The sequence below is a fragment of the Austrofundulus limnaeus genome, unplaced genomic scaffold, assembly GCF_001266775.1.
Source record: "Austrofundulus limnaeus strain Quisiro unplaced genomic scaffold, Austrofundulus_limnaeus-1.0 Scaffold60, whole genome shotgun sequence".
Classification (NCBI taxonomy): Eukaryota; Metazoa; Chordata; class Actinopteri; order Cyprinodontiformes; family Rivulidae; genus Austrofundulus; species Austrofundulus limnaeus.
Window position 1 is genome coordinate 316,625 of NW_013952462.1, and position 19,508 is coordinate 336,132.

A 19,508-nucleotide genomic window follows, 5' to 3' on the forward strand; every position below is an offset into this window, starting at 1 on the left:
TGTTTTTATATTAAACGAATAGCAAAATATATATTTTTACTTCAAGGTATCTTGATTTCTGGTGCTCCATCTTTATGGACAATAAATTCTTTAAAATATATACAGAGTATTGATTTTTTTCCAAACACCTGACACCTCACTGCCCCATTATTTGAGAAGGTAACCTCCTGTTTGACAACTTTTTTTGACATTGAAACAGTGAGTTTGATATTCACAGACTATTATAGTTTAAGACTGTTATAATACAGTAAAAACACTCAGATTTAATAAATGTAAATCAAAATTAGTAAGTTTTAGATCAAAGAAAATCTGCATTGTATTAAATTGAACTTGTCTGGTGACCTAGCCTGGTAAAAACCAGACKCTTMTCCTTCGCTAGAATTGAGCGGAACTGCGTAGGAAGGCAAGGGCCAGGCTACTGGTGACCATAAATGATGCAAAACTATAATTTTCATTATATTGTTGCGTTTAAATCCCACACAYTAACAGTGGATGACTCAGCAGGTGACTTTAGACCACTGATGTCCAYTCCTGGTCCTCGAGGGCTGCTGCCCTACATGTTTTACTTCTTTTCCTGTTCCAACGCACCTGATTCAGTGATTGAATCAACTCTTCAAGTTCTWCAGAAGCCTGCTAATCAGCTATTCATTAAAATCAGGCGTGTTTGTGCAGAGAAACTTCTAAAACATGCAGGACCAGGATTAGACGCCCCTGCTTTAGGCGATCATATTTGTTCAGCTTTGGCCAGTTCTTAGTTAGGTTCTCTTCCTCTCTGTTGCAGCTCTCTTCACCGAGGTCCCACATGACATCACAACACACAGCGGCGAGGACGTGGAGATGGCCTGCTCTTTCAGAGGGGCAGGTTTTACTTCCTACTCCCTGGAGATTCAGTGGTGGTACATCAAGAACCACAGGYGCTGGCACGAGTTGCCTGCACACGTCACCAACAATGTAAGCAGAAAACAAATAAACTTTTTTTTTCCACTCAGAGAGCAAAGAAATCACAACAGTTTTGAMTTTTGGGCTTTTATCAGACACAACTTTAGACCTGTGTAAAGACTCCCAGAGTGCCCGTCTGGTTTTAGGAATCGAACCACGTAGCAAGCCTGCTGAATCCCAAAATTTCCAACACTTTTCGGAACCATGTGGGCTGAGCCTAAAAGTTTACTGTGTATCAGTGAAAGTGAAATGTAATATAAGCCATGGCAGAAACCTCGTGGCATGAAAACGAAGGTATAATTGCTGATTAGCATTTGCCAGCAGTAGGGGAACAGGTTGACTCCATCCCATCATGGGGGAGGCTCAGACTCCCCTGGTGTGCCTCTAGACACTATAATTGGCACTGAGAAAGAAATAGATTTTCAAAATCTCTCTCCACTCCATGAATAATTCATACCAATGCCCAAAAGAATACCCCTGTGCTTCTGCATACATAATCACACACACTCCTGCTCAGAGCCTGCTGATGTGGAGTGGATGTTGATGTAAGCATGCGCACATCTAAAGCTGAACAACACGAAGTGGCAACAACAAAAAGAACACAGAGTCTTGGTTAAAAAGGTTTTGGAAGCATCAGACTTGTTGGTTCGTGTTGCTGCAGGGAGACATTGCTMCAAAATATGATCCTTTAAAGATGCATAAACTGTTTTCTGCAACTGATGTTTGTCCCTGTTTGTGTGCAGGTTCAYACCCTGGAGGAGAGACCCAAAGAGGCAACAAAAATTAGTGTAAGCATTTAATGGCATAAAAAAGGACTTTACATATAAGCTACCCTTATAAACACATTCATGGAAAATAGAAAACTCATCTTCTGCTTTTAGGGTTTAACATAACAGGATGTAACGAGAAAAAAAAGTTAGGTCTTTACCAGGTGGTGAAATTGTTCAATTAAATATAAAAAAAATGCAGCAGGTTTCAGAATGTATTTATTTATTAAACATCAGCGAAGCCTACCCTTGCTATATGAGAAAGGCAAAACCAGGGGCTGCTGATCAAATTCACTGACAAACTGATCATCATCAGTGTGACCACCTCTGTAAAAACAGGATTTCTAACAGTTTGCTGTTCTGAAGCAAACGGGTGTGTTAGCACAACGACAGGGTGGAAAGACATCAGCAATGACTGTTGCTTTTTATTCATCTGGAGAAAGTGGTCGGTAATTTCCAAGCAATTTGCAAAGATTTTTCACAAGCYTAAAACTTTAAAGACAGCTTTCAGCCTTCCCAGGAATGAACATCAAATAATAACTAGCGCGCAAGGCCAATTTCCCCTGTCCCTAGTTAATGGCAGTTTTATTTATTTATTTTTTTTTGGATCTATCTTCATAACACTTGAAGTTACATCAAATGTGTTGGTGCCGTACTGATTCAGTACTGATTCAGCTACAATTTGGTCTTAGTTGGACATCTCTAGCCCTTTTGATATACCCCATATTTTTCTGTGTTCTGGATCACCAGATCCAGATTCCAGTATCATCATCTTGCTTCATGATTCGATAAATCAGCAAACATTTACCTCACATGGTTGATCAGCTGTTCTCACTGTCTGAACGGTACCGGTCTCGGTACCAGCTTCYGCTCGGCTCCTCCTGCGACTTCAGCTAGACCCACCCCCCGCTGTCAGCGTCTTCTCAGTTATTCCCGTAACGTGAAGAGAATCGCATTTCTTTTTCTACATCTCCAGACAGCATGTACATCACCAAAACAAGTTAACAGAATAATTACAACTTTAGTAGCAACACATTCCTGATAACTTCTCTCCATTGTCCTGGGATGTGTGGACCCTGCGAGTTTGCGACTTCTACTTCCTGTTTCTTACAGACATGCGTRTGACGTAATGACACTTTGCATAGACTGATTGATTCACTCGAATTAAAAAGAAAATTCCTGGATCTGCATTTTGATCCGGAACATCACCAAAAATTAATGGTTTGTTCCTTTGGCCATTACCCACCTTGTGTGGGGTACCTTTAAACAATTCAAATAAAAAACAACATATTCTTATATAATCTGACTCCAGCAATGTCTGTATCTTTCATAAAGACTTGTGCTCATTTTTTATTATTCGATGTCACTGGACTCCGCACATTGCAGACTCTATAGGCCTTAGTGAAAAGGTTAAAGATTAAATCATGACAGGGCTCTTAGATTTTCACTTGAGGTAAGTGTTGAATATTTTTCAAACCTGGTAAAGTTTCAATCCTGTAATTATGTCCTAATATATAATTWAAAAAAAAAAYGTTCGTCCCATTTTGGATGTTTCCAAAGACTTCATGTAAGTTTTAGTTCTGCTTCTTTGTTCCTCACTAGGTGGTAAAAGTGGCCGGCAGCAACATCTCCCACAAGCTCCGCCTCTCCAGCGTCAAACCGGCAGACGAGGGCACCTACGAGTGCCACGTTATCGATCACAGTGGTCCTGTGGCGCAGCAGTACCGCGTGCAGGCGTACCTCAAAGTGGAGCCGGAGAGGAGCCAGGAGTCCAGCAGAGTCCAGCTGCAGGAACCAGAACAGCGCTCACAGGGGGGTCACCCTCCCTCCCTCCTCCCTGCAGACGGGGAGCAGGGAGGTGAGGAAGAGCTCAGACTGTAGGAGGAGGCTTTTAGCCCAGCTGCATGTTCATGATTTATCTGCAAGAAAGGACTGTCATCTCTTTGTTTTCAAGTTATGTGTTGTCCTAATGCTCATGTTGGTTTGTTTCTGCTGACATTAAATTATTATTTTTTTATCATGGATGCTGATATTCAGTGATGCAGGTACAATAAAAAATACTGTTTCTTTCTCTAGTTTATCATATTTAATCTGAACAGTTRAAACGTTTGCAAAGACTCAGAGAATAAATTGAATTTTGTGTTAAATTCTCAGAAGATTTGCTTCTGAGTAAAAAACAGTGCATTTAGTATTCTGAACCATGCCTTAAATGTCACAGTACAAATGTATGATTTTGTCTCATAAAGATGGCAAACCAATTCTCCTTAATCATGTTTATGTTGTGGACTTTTTAACGTACATTAACAACTAAATTATATGTGCATCTTAACCAAATAATACAACCAAGATTAGTTTCCTGTGTTAGTCAAGCCAATCCTTTCTCATCATTCTCAGTATTGATGTTTGTCTCAGTTCTTATGAAGAACCTCATTTGTTTCTTTACTGTGTTTGATCTTAGTGCTCTTGTTGTTTGTTAATGTTAAAACTTGATTGTAAGGAAACATGCTGAAATTTCTCTTTATTTAATCTGTGATTTGTTCCTCTGTTACATTTACTGTGTGTTGGACAATAAATTGCACATTTTTGGGAGAAAATCTAGGGTTTGGCAGCAAAGAAACTGTATCTTATCAGTTTTAAAGAATGAGCACATTTCTTGCTTTGGTTYAACTGAACAATTTGTGGATGTTTGTTGAAAAGAATAATCTCTTTGGTTTGTCTTTCTCTAAACTCTCACATAATTATATCCATGAAATGTTCTAAACAGTATTTCCATAACAAATCAGATGGGAGAATTTGTTTTAACATTTGAAAGTTGGTGTGTTGCTGCCCTCTACTGTTGACTGTAGAAGCTTTCTCCGCTACACGAATAAGTTCATGTTTTTATCCAGCAGGGGGCAGCACACCTTTATTCTCCTAAATGAATAGTTTTGTAATGAGGCAAAAACACTCCAATGGACTGATCAGTAAAAGTGTTTTTATTGTATCTGCACATAACAAATACCACCTACAGAACACACACAAAGCTAATAAATGAGACATTAGTATTGATGAGTATCATGACTTGGACTAGACAGTTTTAATATGCAATTTGTAACAGCAGGATGTTGCTGAAATTCCTCTCATAGGGTGTAATTTAAAAATAAAACAAATATCACAAAAACAGGGACAAAAAGAGGGTGTGCTGTTATTTTGGCAACAATGTAAAAATGATTCAAACATTATATAACTTGGATTTGGTTCTTATATGTTTTGCAAGGAGTGGTGTATTTGTGTATCAAATCATCAAAAGGGGCATGTAATGAAAAGTTCACTTTTTTAGCCATTAAYTACATTTTGTTGTGAACTCTAATTCTCTAACAGTGCAGGAAAAGCTGCAATGYTGTCTTTATCTTCTGTTGAGTCATAGTTTACATGTTTTTTCTGAACTATTATGTCAAATATAAGGTCTGGACTTACCAACTACAATTTCATCATCTTCATTCTCCTCTGGCTCTGGGTCAGACTCTGGCTCAAACATGTAAGGCTGGATGGACAAGTCTTCCGTTGTTGACATCTTTTAATAAATTTGTAAATAAAATGTTTTTGCACAGCTAGATAGACATAAACCCCTCTGTCAAACTAGAATGGATGCTCTGGAAGCTGGAGGGGGGTGGGGTGTGAAGCTCCTCGTTTGGATTTAAACAGTATCAAAATGAACTGATTTGAGATACATCTCATAAAGGAGTGAAAGGGGGTCTTGGAATTCAGACCAAAGGATTGCAGTTCCACTTAATACCCCAGCTGAACTAAATGTGGAAAAGGATTTAAAAGCAGGATTTGACTACTTTAAAGTAAAAGTTCAGACCTTCTAAAGTGGGCTTAGGTTATGAACAAATGATATCTTACCCGTTGTAAATAACTCTTTGAATGACCTGTTCAGAGAAACAGTTTAATCCTGACTGGATTGACCAGATTATGACTAGAAGGGCCTAGACCATAGTAGATTGCTGCTGTCTTAAAACAACCCCAACTTTTTTTTCTGATTTCAGAAAATAAAAAAAAACCCAACTTAAAAGGAAAATAAATCAGAAAAGTCCATGCAAACACTAATTTATCAATGTTGACATTGGAGTTTTCTGATTATTTGCACACGGCTGGAGCAGCCAGAGTTGTGCAGCATGGGGCACTAAATATTTCTGCCAAAATAACCATGTAATGTTATTTATGTCTGCAGTGTAAGGGTTTTATCACAGTATTTACATAAACCGGTGTTCACTTTGAGATTAGAATTGTATAATGGCAACAATATGTCTGGGTTATTGACCAGCTTTTCAAATCACTCTTTTTAGAGTTTAACTTTCTCTGATTTTATGTTTTATAAAGAAATATCTACAACAGGTAGGATATTAATTATTTATCAGTTTTCACAAACTCCCCCACAGTAAATCTGAACTGCCTCTTTAAGGCATTTTTTAAGGAATACCTCACATTGCTGTGCCTGCGCATGAAGTGATGAGTACCCCAGGTGTAAAGAGAAGTTATGAGTTGGAAAGTTTTTAGGATGAATACATGGTGTCTATTATTTCCATATGTTAGGTGGGATGTGCAGAAACACTTAGAGCAGCATATTTGCAGTGACTGGAGGTGCTCATTCAGCTGTGCAGGGTTACACCTATGAGTTACGTCAACATAGTGTTTTAGGATTATTTATAATCAGACACAGAAATACAGTTTTTAATGTTTGCCAAATGTGAACATGAGATCCAGCCTTAAACCAGATGCTAACATCTCACCACATGCAGCAGAGAAACAGCATTTTTAACTTGTTACATAGTGTTTTTATTGAATACAAAAGTACAAAGGTTTTACAGTAAATGTTACTACTGCTCACTACAAATATTTATTAGTACTTCAAACTGTTAGATCAAAGTATCCATATTGTTTTTCAAAGCTTTAGTGAGCACAAATCACTCTTTTGTCACATTAAAATGTTTATGGCTCTATAACATAAAATATAGCACCAATATAAGCAATAAAAGAAGATAAATGAGTATAAAATAAAAATGAGCATTCACATGTTCTAATATTGCTATAAAGCTCTGATAAAGAAAGTAAAACGTTCCCAACCTAATGAGATGGATTTATTTTCCAATAATGACGTTTCTGTAACCCTTGACGTGACACAGCTTGTTACTATCAAAGTCAACTACCAGCTTCCTCAGCCCAGAACGAGTGGGAGTGAAGTAAATTTTAACTTTGGCTTCTTCCCCAGGTCCCACCGTGCAGCCCAGCCTGTAAGGTAAATATTTAAGCATTAAAGTTGTGAAAGCAGCAGGAAGGGTTTATCGTGGTCTCAAGATTAAATAAACCCCACTCAGAAGATAAATTGCCACAAACAAAAGAACTCATATTTTTGACTATTTATGGAGTTGATGCAGACAGAGTTGCAGAGTTCAAACGCACAATAAATCATACACTACTGAACTGTCACTGTGATTTTTCTTATAAAATGGACAGTAAATACTTGCTAAACTAACTTGATCCAATCAAATCCGAATGGATTACATTTAAGAGTCCTGATGGTTAGTTGTTCTTTCTAATCACAAACAATCCTCAGTGCTGTAAATTTCTGCTCCAAGTCAGATGGATAAATACTGCAGTGTGCAGGGCAACAAATAATGCAGCCAAAACAAAACATCTCTTATAAATTCATATCAAATCAGGAAGTAATATTTTTGAACAGGTCAAAAGTTTGACTTGTCCTTCCCACTTGGATGACTCTCTGCTCAGCTGGGTTACAACATAAACTTACTAACCTCTCAGAGATGATGCAACCTCCAGTCAGGTTGGCCCCCTCGATGCTGAAGCAGCAGTTATCCAGTGTTTCTGGTAGCGGATTCTGGAGGGTAATCTCTGCAGCCAGCTTCCGATTCTCCTTTGGTTCACCCAGGATCTGTAGAACACAGACACTTTTAATTAAATAAAGACCCAAGGTGCACAGGTACTTGTGTGGATGTTGTCCTATATTTTCACAAATAATCCAACAAAAACACGTTTGAATAGTAATATATGACTACAGTAATGCTGAGTTTTCAGATCTTTGATTAGGTTCAAAAAAATGTTTTAAAAGATACCACATGAGTGAACAGACAATGTTTGAAAGTGTAACCGGAGACAGAGATCTGCAAAAGACTTACTGCATAAAAACTAAAACATCTTGTTTATGAAGTCAAAAGAACACAACCTAAACTCCTTGTCAGGATCTCACAGCATCTCATGTTTCTAATTTTTTTTAATATAATTTCATTGTGTTTCTTCCAGGGTCTTCAAAGCTTGTCGCTCCTTCGTAACGAAACCTAGTGAAACAGTTACACACTTTCCACTGTATGAAAGCTCCAGCTTTGTAGCTATTCATCAGCTTAAGATTCAAACAAAAAGACGTTTATTCCTCCAGCTCTTAATTAGGACATTAAGAGTTTGTTTTTGTAATTTAAACTGTTTTATTGTGGATTTATGGGTAATTATCACATCTGTCTGTATCCTCCCACTCCAGCCTTATCCTTGTCAGTCAGTTCTGCTCCTCTTTATCCCACAGTTTGTCTGCTGCTTGTTCCCTCAGCTGATATCAGATGAGAGTACAGATGCTCTTTTTTACATAAATCTTTATTGCAGCATCTTTTTTATATCTGTCTTATGTGTCATGTTGCAATTTGTGTCATTTTATGTAAATTTCAAGTATCAGATTATGAACAGTGACTCAATAAGTGGGTCATCTCGACATAAATATTAAAAATGTACCATTTACATGTGGTTATCTGAAGGACAGGTTAAGCAATAATGTAAAAAAAAAATCAGTAGTAGTTGCTGCTTCCATCCTGTTCTATGTATAGAAARCAATGCTAAACACACATTCAGGCTCCTATTTTACTTTTTACTGTGTGGCCAAATTCAGCAACACTTATCACATTTTCTTTCTGTCTTATTTCTATTTTAATAACTGCACAGTATATGTTTTGTAAACCTGTACAATTTTTTCTTATTATTAATTACTATTATTGTTATTAGTGTTAATCTTGTTTTTTATTCATCTTTCCACAGTTTTGAAACTGTTTGTGTGAACCTGATGTTGCTGCATCACCTGAATTTCTCCTCTGTGGAACAATAAAGGCAATTTCTATTCTATTCTATTCTATTCTATTCTATTCTATTCTATTCTATTCTATTCTATTCTATTCTATTCTATTCTATCATAAACATCTGTTTGGTACTCACTTTAACTTTGATCTCAGGATTGTCCAGAACAATGTTTCTCACAGTCAGCTTTGCCTCTCCACTGGAGTAGTCCAGCAGCAGAGCTGCCAGACGGATTAAGTTGTCCTCCGTGAGTTGGCCACCATATTTGGAGTAATTCAGCCGCAGTGGAACTCGCTTTTCTAAAAGAAAAAACATGCAGAATATTTTGGTTTAAAAATAGCTAGTGGCACGTCACCAACATACTCACATGGTGACAAGGTTCACCTGCTCCTGGAGAGAGTGCTACATTGAGCAGGTCTTTAAAGCCACAGTTCCCTCCTGTGACCCCGCTGTAGGACACGGCACAGGATCCGAACACCAGGCGACACAATTTCTCACTTTCTGTGTTGTTAGTAACAACAGCAAACACGTCAAAGTCACAGCCCTTCATCATGTCTGATGTCACTTTGATGCTGAGCTGGAGGCCTGGATCTGGCCTCTCCTGCAGCAGCTTGTTTTGGTGGTTGGCTTTCTTGAAAGTCTCCCGTTCTTCATCTGAACCTGGGAATGTAAACACACCACACAAAAATGACAGAAGCACTAACATAGTTGTGTTTACAATAGTACTATAAAACATTTGACATGAAAAATAAGAAACAAACTTTATTTTCAGAGACACTTTTTTGCTGTTCTGTTGTAGATTTATTGCTCTGCTTGGGTATATTATATTGTTGTATGATCCACTTTTGGCTGAGTTGCAGCTGTTTGACTCGAAGAATTCTAAAGTTCAGAGGAATTCCTGATCAGCTCAGCAGAAGAAGGTTCTGAGAAAACGAACAGGCTCAAACTATAAATCCCCCTCCCTTCTAGGTGACAGCTGGCATGAGACCTTTGTACTGATATGCTATGTTTGGTTTCAGCTAACATGGTGCCGTGCAGTTCACACTTCTTCACATTGGTTATGTCTGTCTAAAGTTGTTCTGTGGTTTGTGAAGATGCAAATTAACAAAAAAGAAGAAGAATTTTTTTACGCCTTTTCTGTAATGGCTCCAAATCTATGGAATAAGCTGCTTTCTTATATTAGGTCTGTTCAAGGATAGAATGATTTTAAGGTGCTTTTTAAGACCCTTTTTTCCCTATGGAATTTAAGTCTTTGTGATTTATTATAATTGTTATAAGTTATTTTWATGATTGTTTTCTTTTATTAGAAATAGTGTTTTAATTGATTTTTGTACAGCACTTTGGTGCAGCTTTAACTGTTTTAAAAGTGCTTTATAAATAAATATGACACAAACCATTGACTGGGATGTGCCCAGTTAGGATTCCAACCAGTGTACTTAAAGTTTTCCTTGTCAGGGCGATGAGAACTTTTCCAAACCTAAGACTTTGGCCATTTAACAGTTCCCGTTCCTGTCTGCAGTTCATCAGTTCCCTCCAGCGGATTGAATGTTGACYTCTAATCCAGGCTCTGGTCCTTTGAAGTGGGCCTGACTGCCAGCTAATGCAAGGTAGTCAGCTCTCTCGTTATCGTTAACACCACTATGTCCTGGTACCCATTGAACAGTAACACTATTATCTCTCCTCAGTTGTTTGACTGCTTCGGCACACTCCCAAGCCAGCAATGACGCAATGTGTGGTTCTTGGAAAACCTTAACAGCCACTTGGATATCTGTTACGATATTGCCTTCTGTGTACACTGAAGGTCTTTGAGAGACTGATGGATTACATATATCTCAGCTTCAGGCAGACCTATCTTCAATCTCTGTCCTAAAACTTGGCTCAAAATTGTACTTTTTGAAGATTATGTCTTCAGGACCCAGATGTGCTTTGAGTCAGYTAGGTTTTTCCACCTACCAGACTGGCATAACGTTACTGCACTGAATGCAGCCTCCCCTAAGAATCTAGTGGATTCAGGTCCAGTAGGACTTCCATGGCTGCCGCGGGTGTTGTTCTGAAGGAACCTGTTTATGCTCAGGCAGGCCACTCATTCCACATGGATGAGTATAACTCTTGCCACCCCAACTTGAACTCGAACTCATCATAATAGCATAGCATAGCATAGCTAGGCTAGACTATGGCCATGTAGATCCATCTAATAACCTTTGGGGTAGCACCCCTGTAACTCTATGGCACTGGTGTAGACACATTACTGCCTTCTTACACTTTTCATTGATGTTTTTTCCAGTTAAGCTCCCTGTCTAGACAGACATCCAAAAATTTAACCAACTCTGACYGGGAGAGTTCCACTCCCTCCAAATCTGACAGTCTTGCAAAGAGTTATCAATAGCACCTTATCAGCATAGAAAAGTATAAAAGTCTTCAACTAAGTCAAGGTAAAGGTTAGTCAAAAAAGAAAAAAAGGCATTTGGCAAGTATGTACAGTATAGGAGCGTTTGCTACCTTCAGGGTACTTGTAGAGATGAGTGATGTCTTCTCTGGTGTCACTGCCAACACTCTTGGTGCTGATCTTCTGACCCACCACAGTGGTTGTAGTGACAGTGGAAGTGCTGCCGTCTTTTTTCTTCATAAATGTGACAACATCAGCATTGACTTCAGCAAACACGAACGGGCCGTCATACTTAAAGGTGAGCTCGCCTTCTTTGATGGCCTTGAGAGGAATGGGGCCGCAGCAGTACACACCTGAGATGAGTGGAAAATGTCACAACTAAACCTGACAGATCATCCTAGTCTCAAATAAAAAAGACAAAATYTGTTTAAAATGCATTTGTCACCATCACTCTTCTCTTGGGGTGTGGGGTCACTGGCCTGCCAGCCATTAAAMTCAGGTTTGAGATCAGGTCTGGACATCCAGCTCTCCACCCAGCAGTGGTAATTCCTTCAGATYTAAAACACATCATAGCTCTAATATCTGGAAGACTGTTACTCACTTTATCTATCAGTAGTCATAAGGAAAACKCAATGAAACTGAGTTCTAACCAGATCATTTCTTTGCCTTGAATGAGTTCCCCATTCTCATTGACGTAGCGCTCAATCACCAGGTTGCTGTTGGTGTCGTGGGCAGAATGGTAGTTGGTTACAACTCGYCAAGGGATACCCAGAGCTCTGGAAACTGATGGCATCAATAATAAAACATATTAATGCTCAAGAGAGAGACAAACCGCTGATCATAACTGTGTTTTTACATGTCTGMTGATATTGTGCATGTTTAAGATAAATAGAAGGTGTTTCATCAGATCTTACCCGAGCAGGCTACTGCAGCAAACACCCAGCACTGTCCGTAGCGAACAGGCGCACAGGCTTCCTTGTCCCAATTACGCAGAATCTCCACACTGCCCCGCCAAAACAATGGYCTCACGCCTCCTTCAAAGCCACCTTGCCATCTTCCCAGCAGCACTCCTTTATCATCATTACAGTTCACCTGRCAGATAGTTTTCACACGTAAAGTGAAATGATTATTAAACAAATAGGTAAACATGCAAACAAAAAAAGATTATATGTGAACAGATTAAAACAAGTTTCAGGTCGTACCATGGCACTCAGCACCCGGGACACATAGATGGGGTTCCTTCGCCCTGAGCAGTCTTTTCCAGGATTACGCAGACATTTGGGATTCGTATCCAAAATTCTCAGACAAATATCCAGGATTCCACTTTCAAACTGTAGCAGCATCAAGTAAAATGGTTAAAGGAATTATTAATCTGACAGTAAAGACAAAAAATGTGAAAGAACAAAGTAAAATGGAGATAAACATGCTTCTTTTAATGAAAACTTTTCTGAAAATGTGATAAGTTAATATAGTTAGATGTAGAAAATGCTAGCTGTCCATTTTATCAAAGCYTACCATCATGTAAAGGTTTTGTAACACATAACACATCATAAATTATCTGGTGCATATTTTTTCTCTTCTCTTCACCTCTCTGACACAGTGCTGCCTTATCAGATTGATTGTGTGTAGGATGTTAAGGGGCTGACAGTGTCAGTGTTGGTCTTGGTACCTGGCCAAAATTCCAGGGAGTGGGTAAGGGATGTTTGTTGCTGCCTCGAAATATGATTCCATCCTGAGACAAGACGTACTCTGCCAAATTCTTCTCATCGTCCATGTATACTGCATCCTCTGTTACCAGGACACAAGACAAATAATGTCCTCATACTGTACATGTTCTAACTGGTACATGACCGATGATGTAGTGGTGTTGGTTTATTTTGAACAAATTCCTGAAACACTGCTGGAAGTCACACAGTAATTAACAAAGAGATGATTGTAAGGCTATGGCTGCTCCTGAGTAGATCTTATCCATCATAGTGAAACATGATCATCAAAGCACTTTCCAGGCCCTGACTGACAGACAGCTCGGCTCATACGGTGTGTTTGCCCACCTGGACACCAGGGGTTAAAGAGCAGAATGAACTCGATCTTCCCCGACTGCCCCAGGGTGAGTGTGTAGCGGCCAATAGGRGCATTGGGAGAAGAGCAGATGGACAGGGCCAGCATGTCCCCGGCGGGACTGATGACAGCGGCGCTCCAGCAGGACGTGTCAATGTTAGAAGACAGGCCGAAGCGTGCCCTGGTGCCGTACTGCTCTGAGGGCTGAGGACCTGCACAGAACAGTGACTTCATGAAAACATTTGTACCTGGAAAACTGTAACAGTTTACTTCAAACATTTTGTTTTTGTGCACGGATGGCCTAACTGTGTAACAACAGATTCAGTCATACACTCCAATTCTAATCTAACTTTTTCCACCCAGCTAGGCCAACTAAAGCAGATAAAAACATTTGGACCACCTATTTATTGGCTACAATCCTTCAAAATGTGTGTTTGTTTTAAAACTTGATAGCGTTATCTACAATTGGACACATGCTTCCCTCTGGGCAAGCAACATTTCCTGTTGCATCAGACATTCTGCAGCGAGTGTCTTATCAGATTCCTCATAAGGGGTTTCTTCCATTGAAAAAGAAACAGATGGGTTTGAATTTTTGTATTATGCAGACAAAGTCTCTGGCTTCTAGCAATAACAGACACAGATTGCTGAAAAGTTGGTGCTTGGAGTTAACAGTGGAAACCAAAGCACATCTCGTAGCTACATTGTCCAAGCCTTCTCTTTTTCTATTTCCACTGCTGCTCCTTTTCCTTTTCACTTTTGAATAGGTAACAGAAGTAATGTCAACAAACACATAACAAGAATGGCAGGAAATAAGCACAATGCTTTCTATTAGCAATTTGACACATTTCAATGCAGATGTTTTGGGGATCACTGTACCGTACAAAAAGAGGTTTTACTAGAAGAAACTTGTGTTTTTATTTTAGTCCAATACAAAAAAATTACTAAAAGGAGTTAAGGACCTGTTTCTGCTATGCAGTCTAGTGAGCTGACGCCTGGCTGGTAGCTGCCAGATCGAAGATATAAGCTGATAGAGAAGGGCTGGCCTCTCCTCACAATGAGTCGATCCACTCCGTTCAGGTCGGTGCGATGGTCGCAGTTGTTAAACTCACACTCCAGGTTCCAGTGATCGATGTCCAAAGCTTCAGTGAAGAAAACACAAACACAAGAACACAAATAACTTCAAAACTGCAACTATTATCATGTATATATTATATTACTGTCTTGTGTCCTAGATGCAAATTTATTTTATTGTGAGTCTAACCTTTTGTAACTGTATTTTTTTTATGTTTAGGTTATTTTTTGTTTTCTTATGACACTGAAAGAAAACTACTGAGATATTTTTTTTCTTGCGTACATTTTTCGGCACGCATCGCTTTTTTCAGTCATTTTCTTTGTTTTTAGCCACTTTGTAGCTAATTAGAGCTTTTTCCAAATAAATTCACCAATTTCAAATCTTTCAGCATTAAACATTCACACTGCTTTTTTGTAGGAAACACAAGGTCTCTATTTCCATTAGTGCTGTACCAAACGATTATTTTCTAATCGATTAATCTAACGATTATTTTTTCGATTAATTGATTATTCTAACAACAAATCTATAAGTTATTCTGTTGAGTGCACTGGATAGTTAAAATGTTTTCATCAAATTAACAAGAACAGTTCTTTAATATTGTAATATTTTCTTTAATAGTTTTTTTCATGGACACAAAATATGCACTCTAGAGTCAATTCTTTAACAAAAAAGCTTAAAAGATTTAACATCAACATAAAATCTCAACCAAAGCATATAAAATTCAAGTAAAAGAAATATAGTGTAAGATGTTAACAATCTAACAAATGAACTAAATCATGCAAAATTCAAGTCACTCTGGAAAAAACATAATAAACATTTATTATTTTTAATTTAACATATTTCTCAATATATAAAAATTAACAAATATCAAGACAACATCCAACTCTTTGTATTGTAACATCAGTTGTGTAACTTATTTATTTAAGGTGAAAACTCTTGAAAACAACAAGACAGTTTTGTCTTATTACACAAATTAAAATCCAGCTCCACGTGTTTCTATTGATGTCATTTCCCCACTAGAAAAATGTGTGATGGAGGTCCATGGAAGGCAAATAAGTTTAAATCAAATAAACAAAAGAGGATGCAGTTAAAATAAATCAAAGGCATTTAAGCTACGTTTTGAACATCCAGAACACGTCCAACACTTGTTGGCTGCTTGTGCTCTTTAGGTCAGACGTGTGTCGGGAAGCTCCTCTGTTGTTTGAGACGCTGGGGGAACCGTCTGATGGGGGAACCGTCTGATGGGGGAACSMMGCTCGACCTAACACCGGTCTCTGTTTAATGGTGGATGAAATAAAGAAAGTGGTGGTACTTTATTTACTTTGAGCAAGCGAACGTCATGTTCACAAGATAATTAATCCACCAGATAATTCAGAGGCGGTCTGTTCGGTAAATTTTACTCCAGGAGCTGGAGGCTTTCAAGCTTCAGACTGAACTGAAGCAGCTGCTGCTGACGTCATTACGCTCTTGCGCGATGCTGCGATCAGGACAAGCATCGAAAGCGCACTACTCTTATGCCAATACGGTCGTAATGATGCATTTAGGTACCGAAATGGAATTGCATGAACATTCACATGGTGTTTATGTAATACAGCGAATCGATAATAAAAAATCTGCGTCGACAAATTTACTTAATCAACTAATCGGTGCAGCCCTAATTTACATATTTTTTTCTCTTTTTAAAACTGAATTTACTAGACTCTGGTCAAGCAGAATCTTGTTCCTTCTACATAAATGAAGCTCACATCCTGTAAAACTCGGTCACTCCCTGCACATTCACCCTCTCAGGCAGCTATGACAAATAAAGTCACACCCTTTGAATTCTTGTTTAAAGGAAACACTAGGGTCCTCTGATGTAACACTCCCACTGATGTTACCCTGTAAGTGAGCATCTCCCCATACACTGGGTCATCAGCCCATGAAACCATCTTGAGGAAGTGATGTCAAGTCTGGGCTGCAAACAAAGACACAGCTGTAAAGACTTCCTGCTGTTTTACATGAACTCTGCGAGATTCTTTCTCAGAACTGGTCTGGGATCCAATGTTTTACCGATTATAGTCTCTCGGTCCAAAAAGTAATTGAAGTTGTTTAGGCTTTTCTAAACTCACAGACAGTATGAGCTGCCAAAAAACTACGAGAACAACCCTGGGGAGCAATTATTGTTTAAAGAAGTATTTGAAGAGCCATCTGGAGGAGAACGCTTTACTGTAAAAGGCAGGAGACTGCGTTAAAACCCGTGAAAGAACATTAGAACAGTTACTAAATCATTGCCATGTGCAGATCTGAAAACCAGAACTATAAGAAAAAAAAACTGAAAGAGAGAGAGAAATTGCAATACTGTATGTCTTCTTTTCTTTATTGTTTTCTGGCTATTGTTGGGAGAAGGTGATTGACCTTAAAAACATCATTACTGCTGAATGAATTTAAAGTGAAGCAGTTGTGACATGCCTGCACACATGGTGCAGAGTCAAACATCCTTCACCTCCAGCTAATTCCTTGGTGTTACTTCGCATGGATTCGTAACGCTCGTGCAGAGATTCTTGACTGTTTTCTCTCTTTTATAAATACTGTGTAAAGCCATGCTTTCCAACTACGCCCTCTCCGACACAAAGACACGTTCTCATCATCAACACTAAGGCCAGTATTACCCTCGAAAGGAAGAACTAACTCTGACATAGAGGTAAACACCGCTAGCTTTACGCAAACAGGCTGAGGTGAAAGGAACCTTCAGTCCTCCAGGTGACACCCCAGCTCACCGCAGGTCATCTCAGACACTTTAAGACCAAATGAATGCTGCTACACATGTGCAACGCATGGAAAATCTGTGTCATGTGTTTGGGTGTTCAGCAGCATTTAGTTCACTTGAATTTAGATGCTTAAATGGATGGTTAGAATCCTTGAAATTGAAAAAAATAAATACAGACGGGAGAGAAACATTTTACTTTTTGCTATTTGACATCCAAATTCAAAAACAACATTTAATAGTATGGTCATAAGAATGTTAATTGCTCATTATTTGGACATTTATAAATAACCTGACAAGGTTATAAAGTATTTGTGGGTTCTGGTCTGGACCTTTAAGAATAGTATCAATAAATGGATGCTTCAGCTGCTCTCAGCTGCTGTGTTAAATCCCTGTTAAGTCTCTGAGCAACAGGTTTAAATGCTGTGGAGAGAAACTTTATGTTCAGATCAGCGTGGGAAGCCGTCACTCCAGCTGTGTGTGGCTGCTGGAGTGGACAGTGCTAAAACTGGGTTTACTTTGGAAACTATGCATCGCAGCTTGTTGATGACAGCAAGAGCTCTGTGTGAAAGTTTGACCCTGCAGGAGCTGCACTCAACAGCAGACATTCTTAACACTCAGAGGTGGTTCTCAAACTTTGCCCCCACCCCATGGCTGGCCCCTGTGCCCCACAGTTTGAGTACTATTGACATACGGTAACGATAAATATGATATTAACTGTTTGACTTTGTTCAGTAATTTATTGCTCCTAAATAATCTTTTTAATGTACGTGGTGTTTTGGTCAAGGCAGTTGTTTTAATTAAATTAGCTTGAACTTAAGATCAAAATGGGAAAACTTGCAGAGTTTGTATATTTTAGTTGGATAGGAAGAACAAAAAATGCATTACTAATTTCAAGTTTTCTTGTCTATTTGCATGACACCCACAGCTTAGTGCAATAATAACTGAATCTATGCAAAGAATAACAGCTATTCTTGTTTTGCATTTTGAATTAACAATGTAAAAATATAATAATAATAATAATAATAATAATAATAATAATAATAAATGTTTTCAGCTGTCATAGTGTATGTAAACCCATTTTACCCATCTGTGGATTTTTATTTTTATTTATTTATTTATTTATTTTTTTCTGTGGCTTTACATTCAGGTGTGAAAATATTCTTGAGTAAACTTCACACACAAGTGCACAATTCTTCCTACTGGTTCTCATCCTGTTTGTTTGGGTTTTTTTCCCCTCGTTATAAATTCAGTTTATCTAAATGCCATTTATCTAAACAGACTGAAAACTTTAAATTGCAAATCCTCACAACTTTTAAAACCACGTTTGTAGCATGTACCTCCATAATAGTATTTAAACAAATACAAAGCAAAAGAATGAAAAAAAATCCAAATTTACAACGAGGTGACCACATTAAACTAGTTCGTATTGGGCGCCAGTAAAACAGTTGATTACAGTTTCCCTCCAGGTGTGTTAAATGAGCTTACCTTGCGCCATGACTCCTGAAGTTTACCTGAACTGGTCTGAAAGAAATGTCTGCTCAGAATGAAACCGGTTCCTCTCTCGGTCTTTTCTGAGCTCTTCTGTCTTCCAGGCAGTCATTTTATAGATGGTCTGACGCGCGACCCTCAAGACGAACGGAGGAGGGGAGGAGGGGGGTWATGTTGTAGGAGCGAGGAGGAGCACGCGCGCACAGGCGGCGGCACAACAAAGACATTCACTCCTCCGTTACAGTAAAACTACTTTCACAACTTTTTTTTTCCTATGAAGCAATAGTGTACTCTGAGTTTATTTGGTGGAATAATTTGGCTTGGCAGAGTTTGTGGTTAAATGTGGTGGTATAGAGCTCGGAAAAGAGAAAGTACCCAYACTCATTTACCAGGGGCTTCTGCCCCCACTATATGTCTGCTGTGAACACACACACACTGTTCTTCTATCCTCATGGGGACTTTGCACTTCCCTTCACTTACCGGTTATTTCTAKAACCTAACCTCACCATGGAGGTGGTCAAAAATGGTCAGCTCCCTCCATGAAGAAAAAACAAGCGCGCGCACACGCTCTCTGGCGCGCTGTGTGAATCAACAGTTTTGTTTTGTTTCCAGAGTCTGAAAAACTTTGTTTTGTTTTTCCTTGATAACTGTGGAAATGATATGTGGATGGTTGCTTGCTCTTAACTCTCAGTATTAAGTTAAGTCCATCTTGCAGTCTGGTTCTGCTCTTCAGCAGCAGATCATTCCAGCAGCATGAGGAAGCTCACTGTAAGGCAGGCCACTTTACATATAATCGGCTTCACATTCCAGGATCTGAAAATGTTTTTTTTTTAACTAGTTACACATCCTAGTTTTTTACATAGAGATGCATCAAGTTCAACTAATACAAATTAAATTGCAGAGTTTTTCATGTTATGTTATTTTATGTTATATTTATTC

At 38.7% G+C, this 19,508-nt stretch overlaps 2 protein-coding genes across 2 annotated transcripts in view; one reads left to right on the forward strand and one right to left on the reverse strand.

The window, feature by feature from the left end:
- vstm2lb (V-set and transmembrane domain containing 2 like b) overlaps window positions 1-5,162 on the forward strand; it is a 25,923-nt gene extending 20,761 nt beyond the window's left edge. Inside the window, exons 2-4 of the mRNA XM_014009627.1 lie at window positions 782-951; window positions 1,683-1,727; window positions 3,309-5,162. Of these exons, the coding sequence (XP_013865081.1) occupies window positions 782-951; window positions 1,683-1,727; window positions 3,309-3,587 (494 nt within the window). The 3' untranslated portion in view covers window positions 3,588-5,162. The remainder of the gene's footprint in view (window positions 1-781; window positions 952-1,682; window positions 1,728-3,308) is intronic.
- Window positions 5,163-6,391: 1,229 nt separating this feature from the next.
- Window positions 6,392-18,684, reverse strand: tgm2b (transglutaminase 2b). Its single transcript, XM_014009628.1, has 13 exons — window positions 18,567-18,684; window positions 14,223-14,402; window positions 13,257-13,475; window positions 12,875-12,993; window positions 12,408-12,536; window positions 12,120-12,297; window positions 11,856-11,988; window positions 11,651-11,754; window positions 11,319-11,558; window positions 9,204-9,479; window positions 8,958-9,118; window positions 7,502-7,638; window positions 6,392-6,977 (listed from the first exon to the last, which is right to left on the reverse strand). The coding sequence occupies exons 1-13, from the start codon at window positions 18,574-18,576 to the stop codon at window positions 6,827-6,829; spliced, it is 2,037 nt and encodes a 678-aa protein (XP_013865082.1). The 5' UTR covers window positions 18,577-18,684; the 3' UTR covers window positions 6,392-6,826.
- Between the last annotated feature and the right edge of the window lie 824 nt (window positions 18,685-19,508).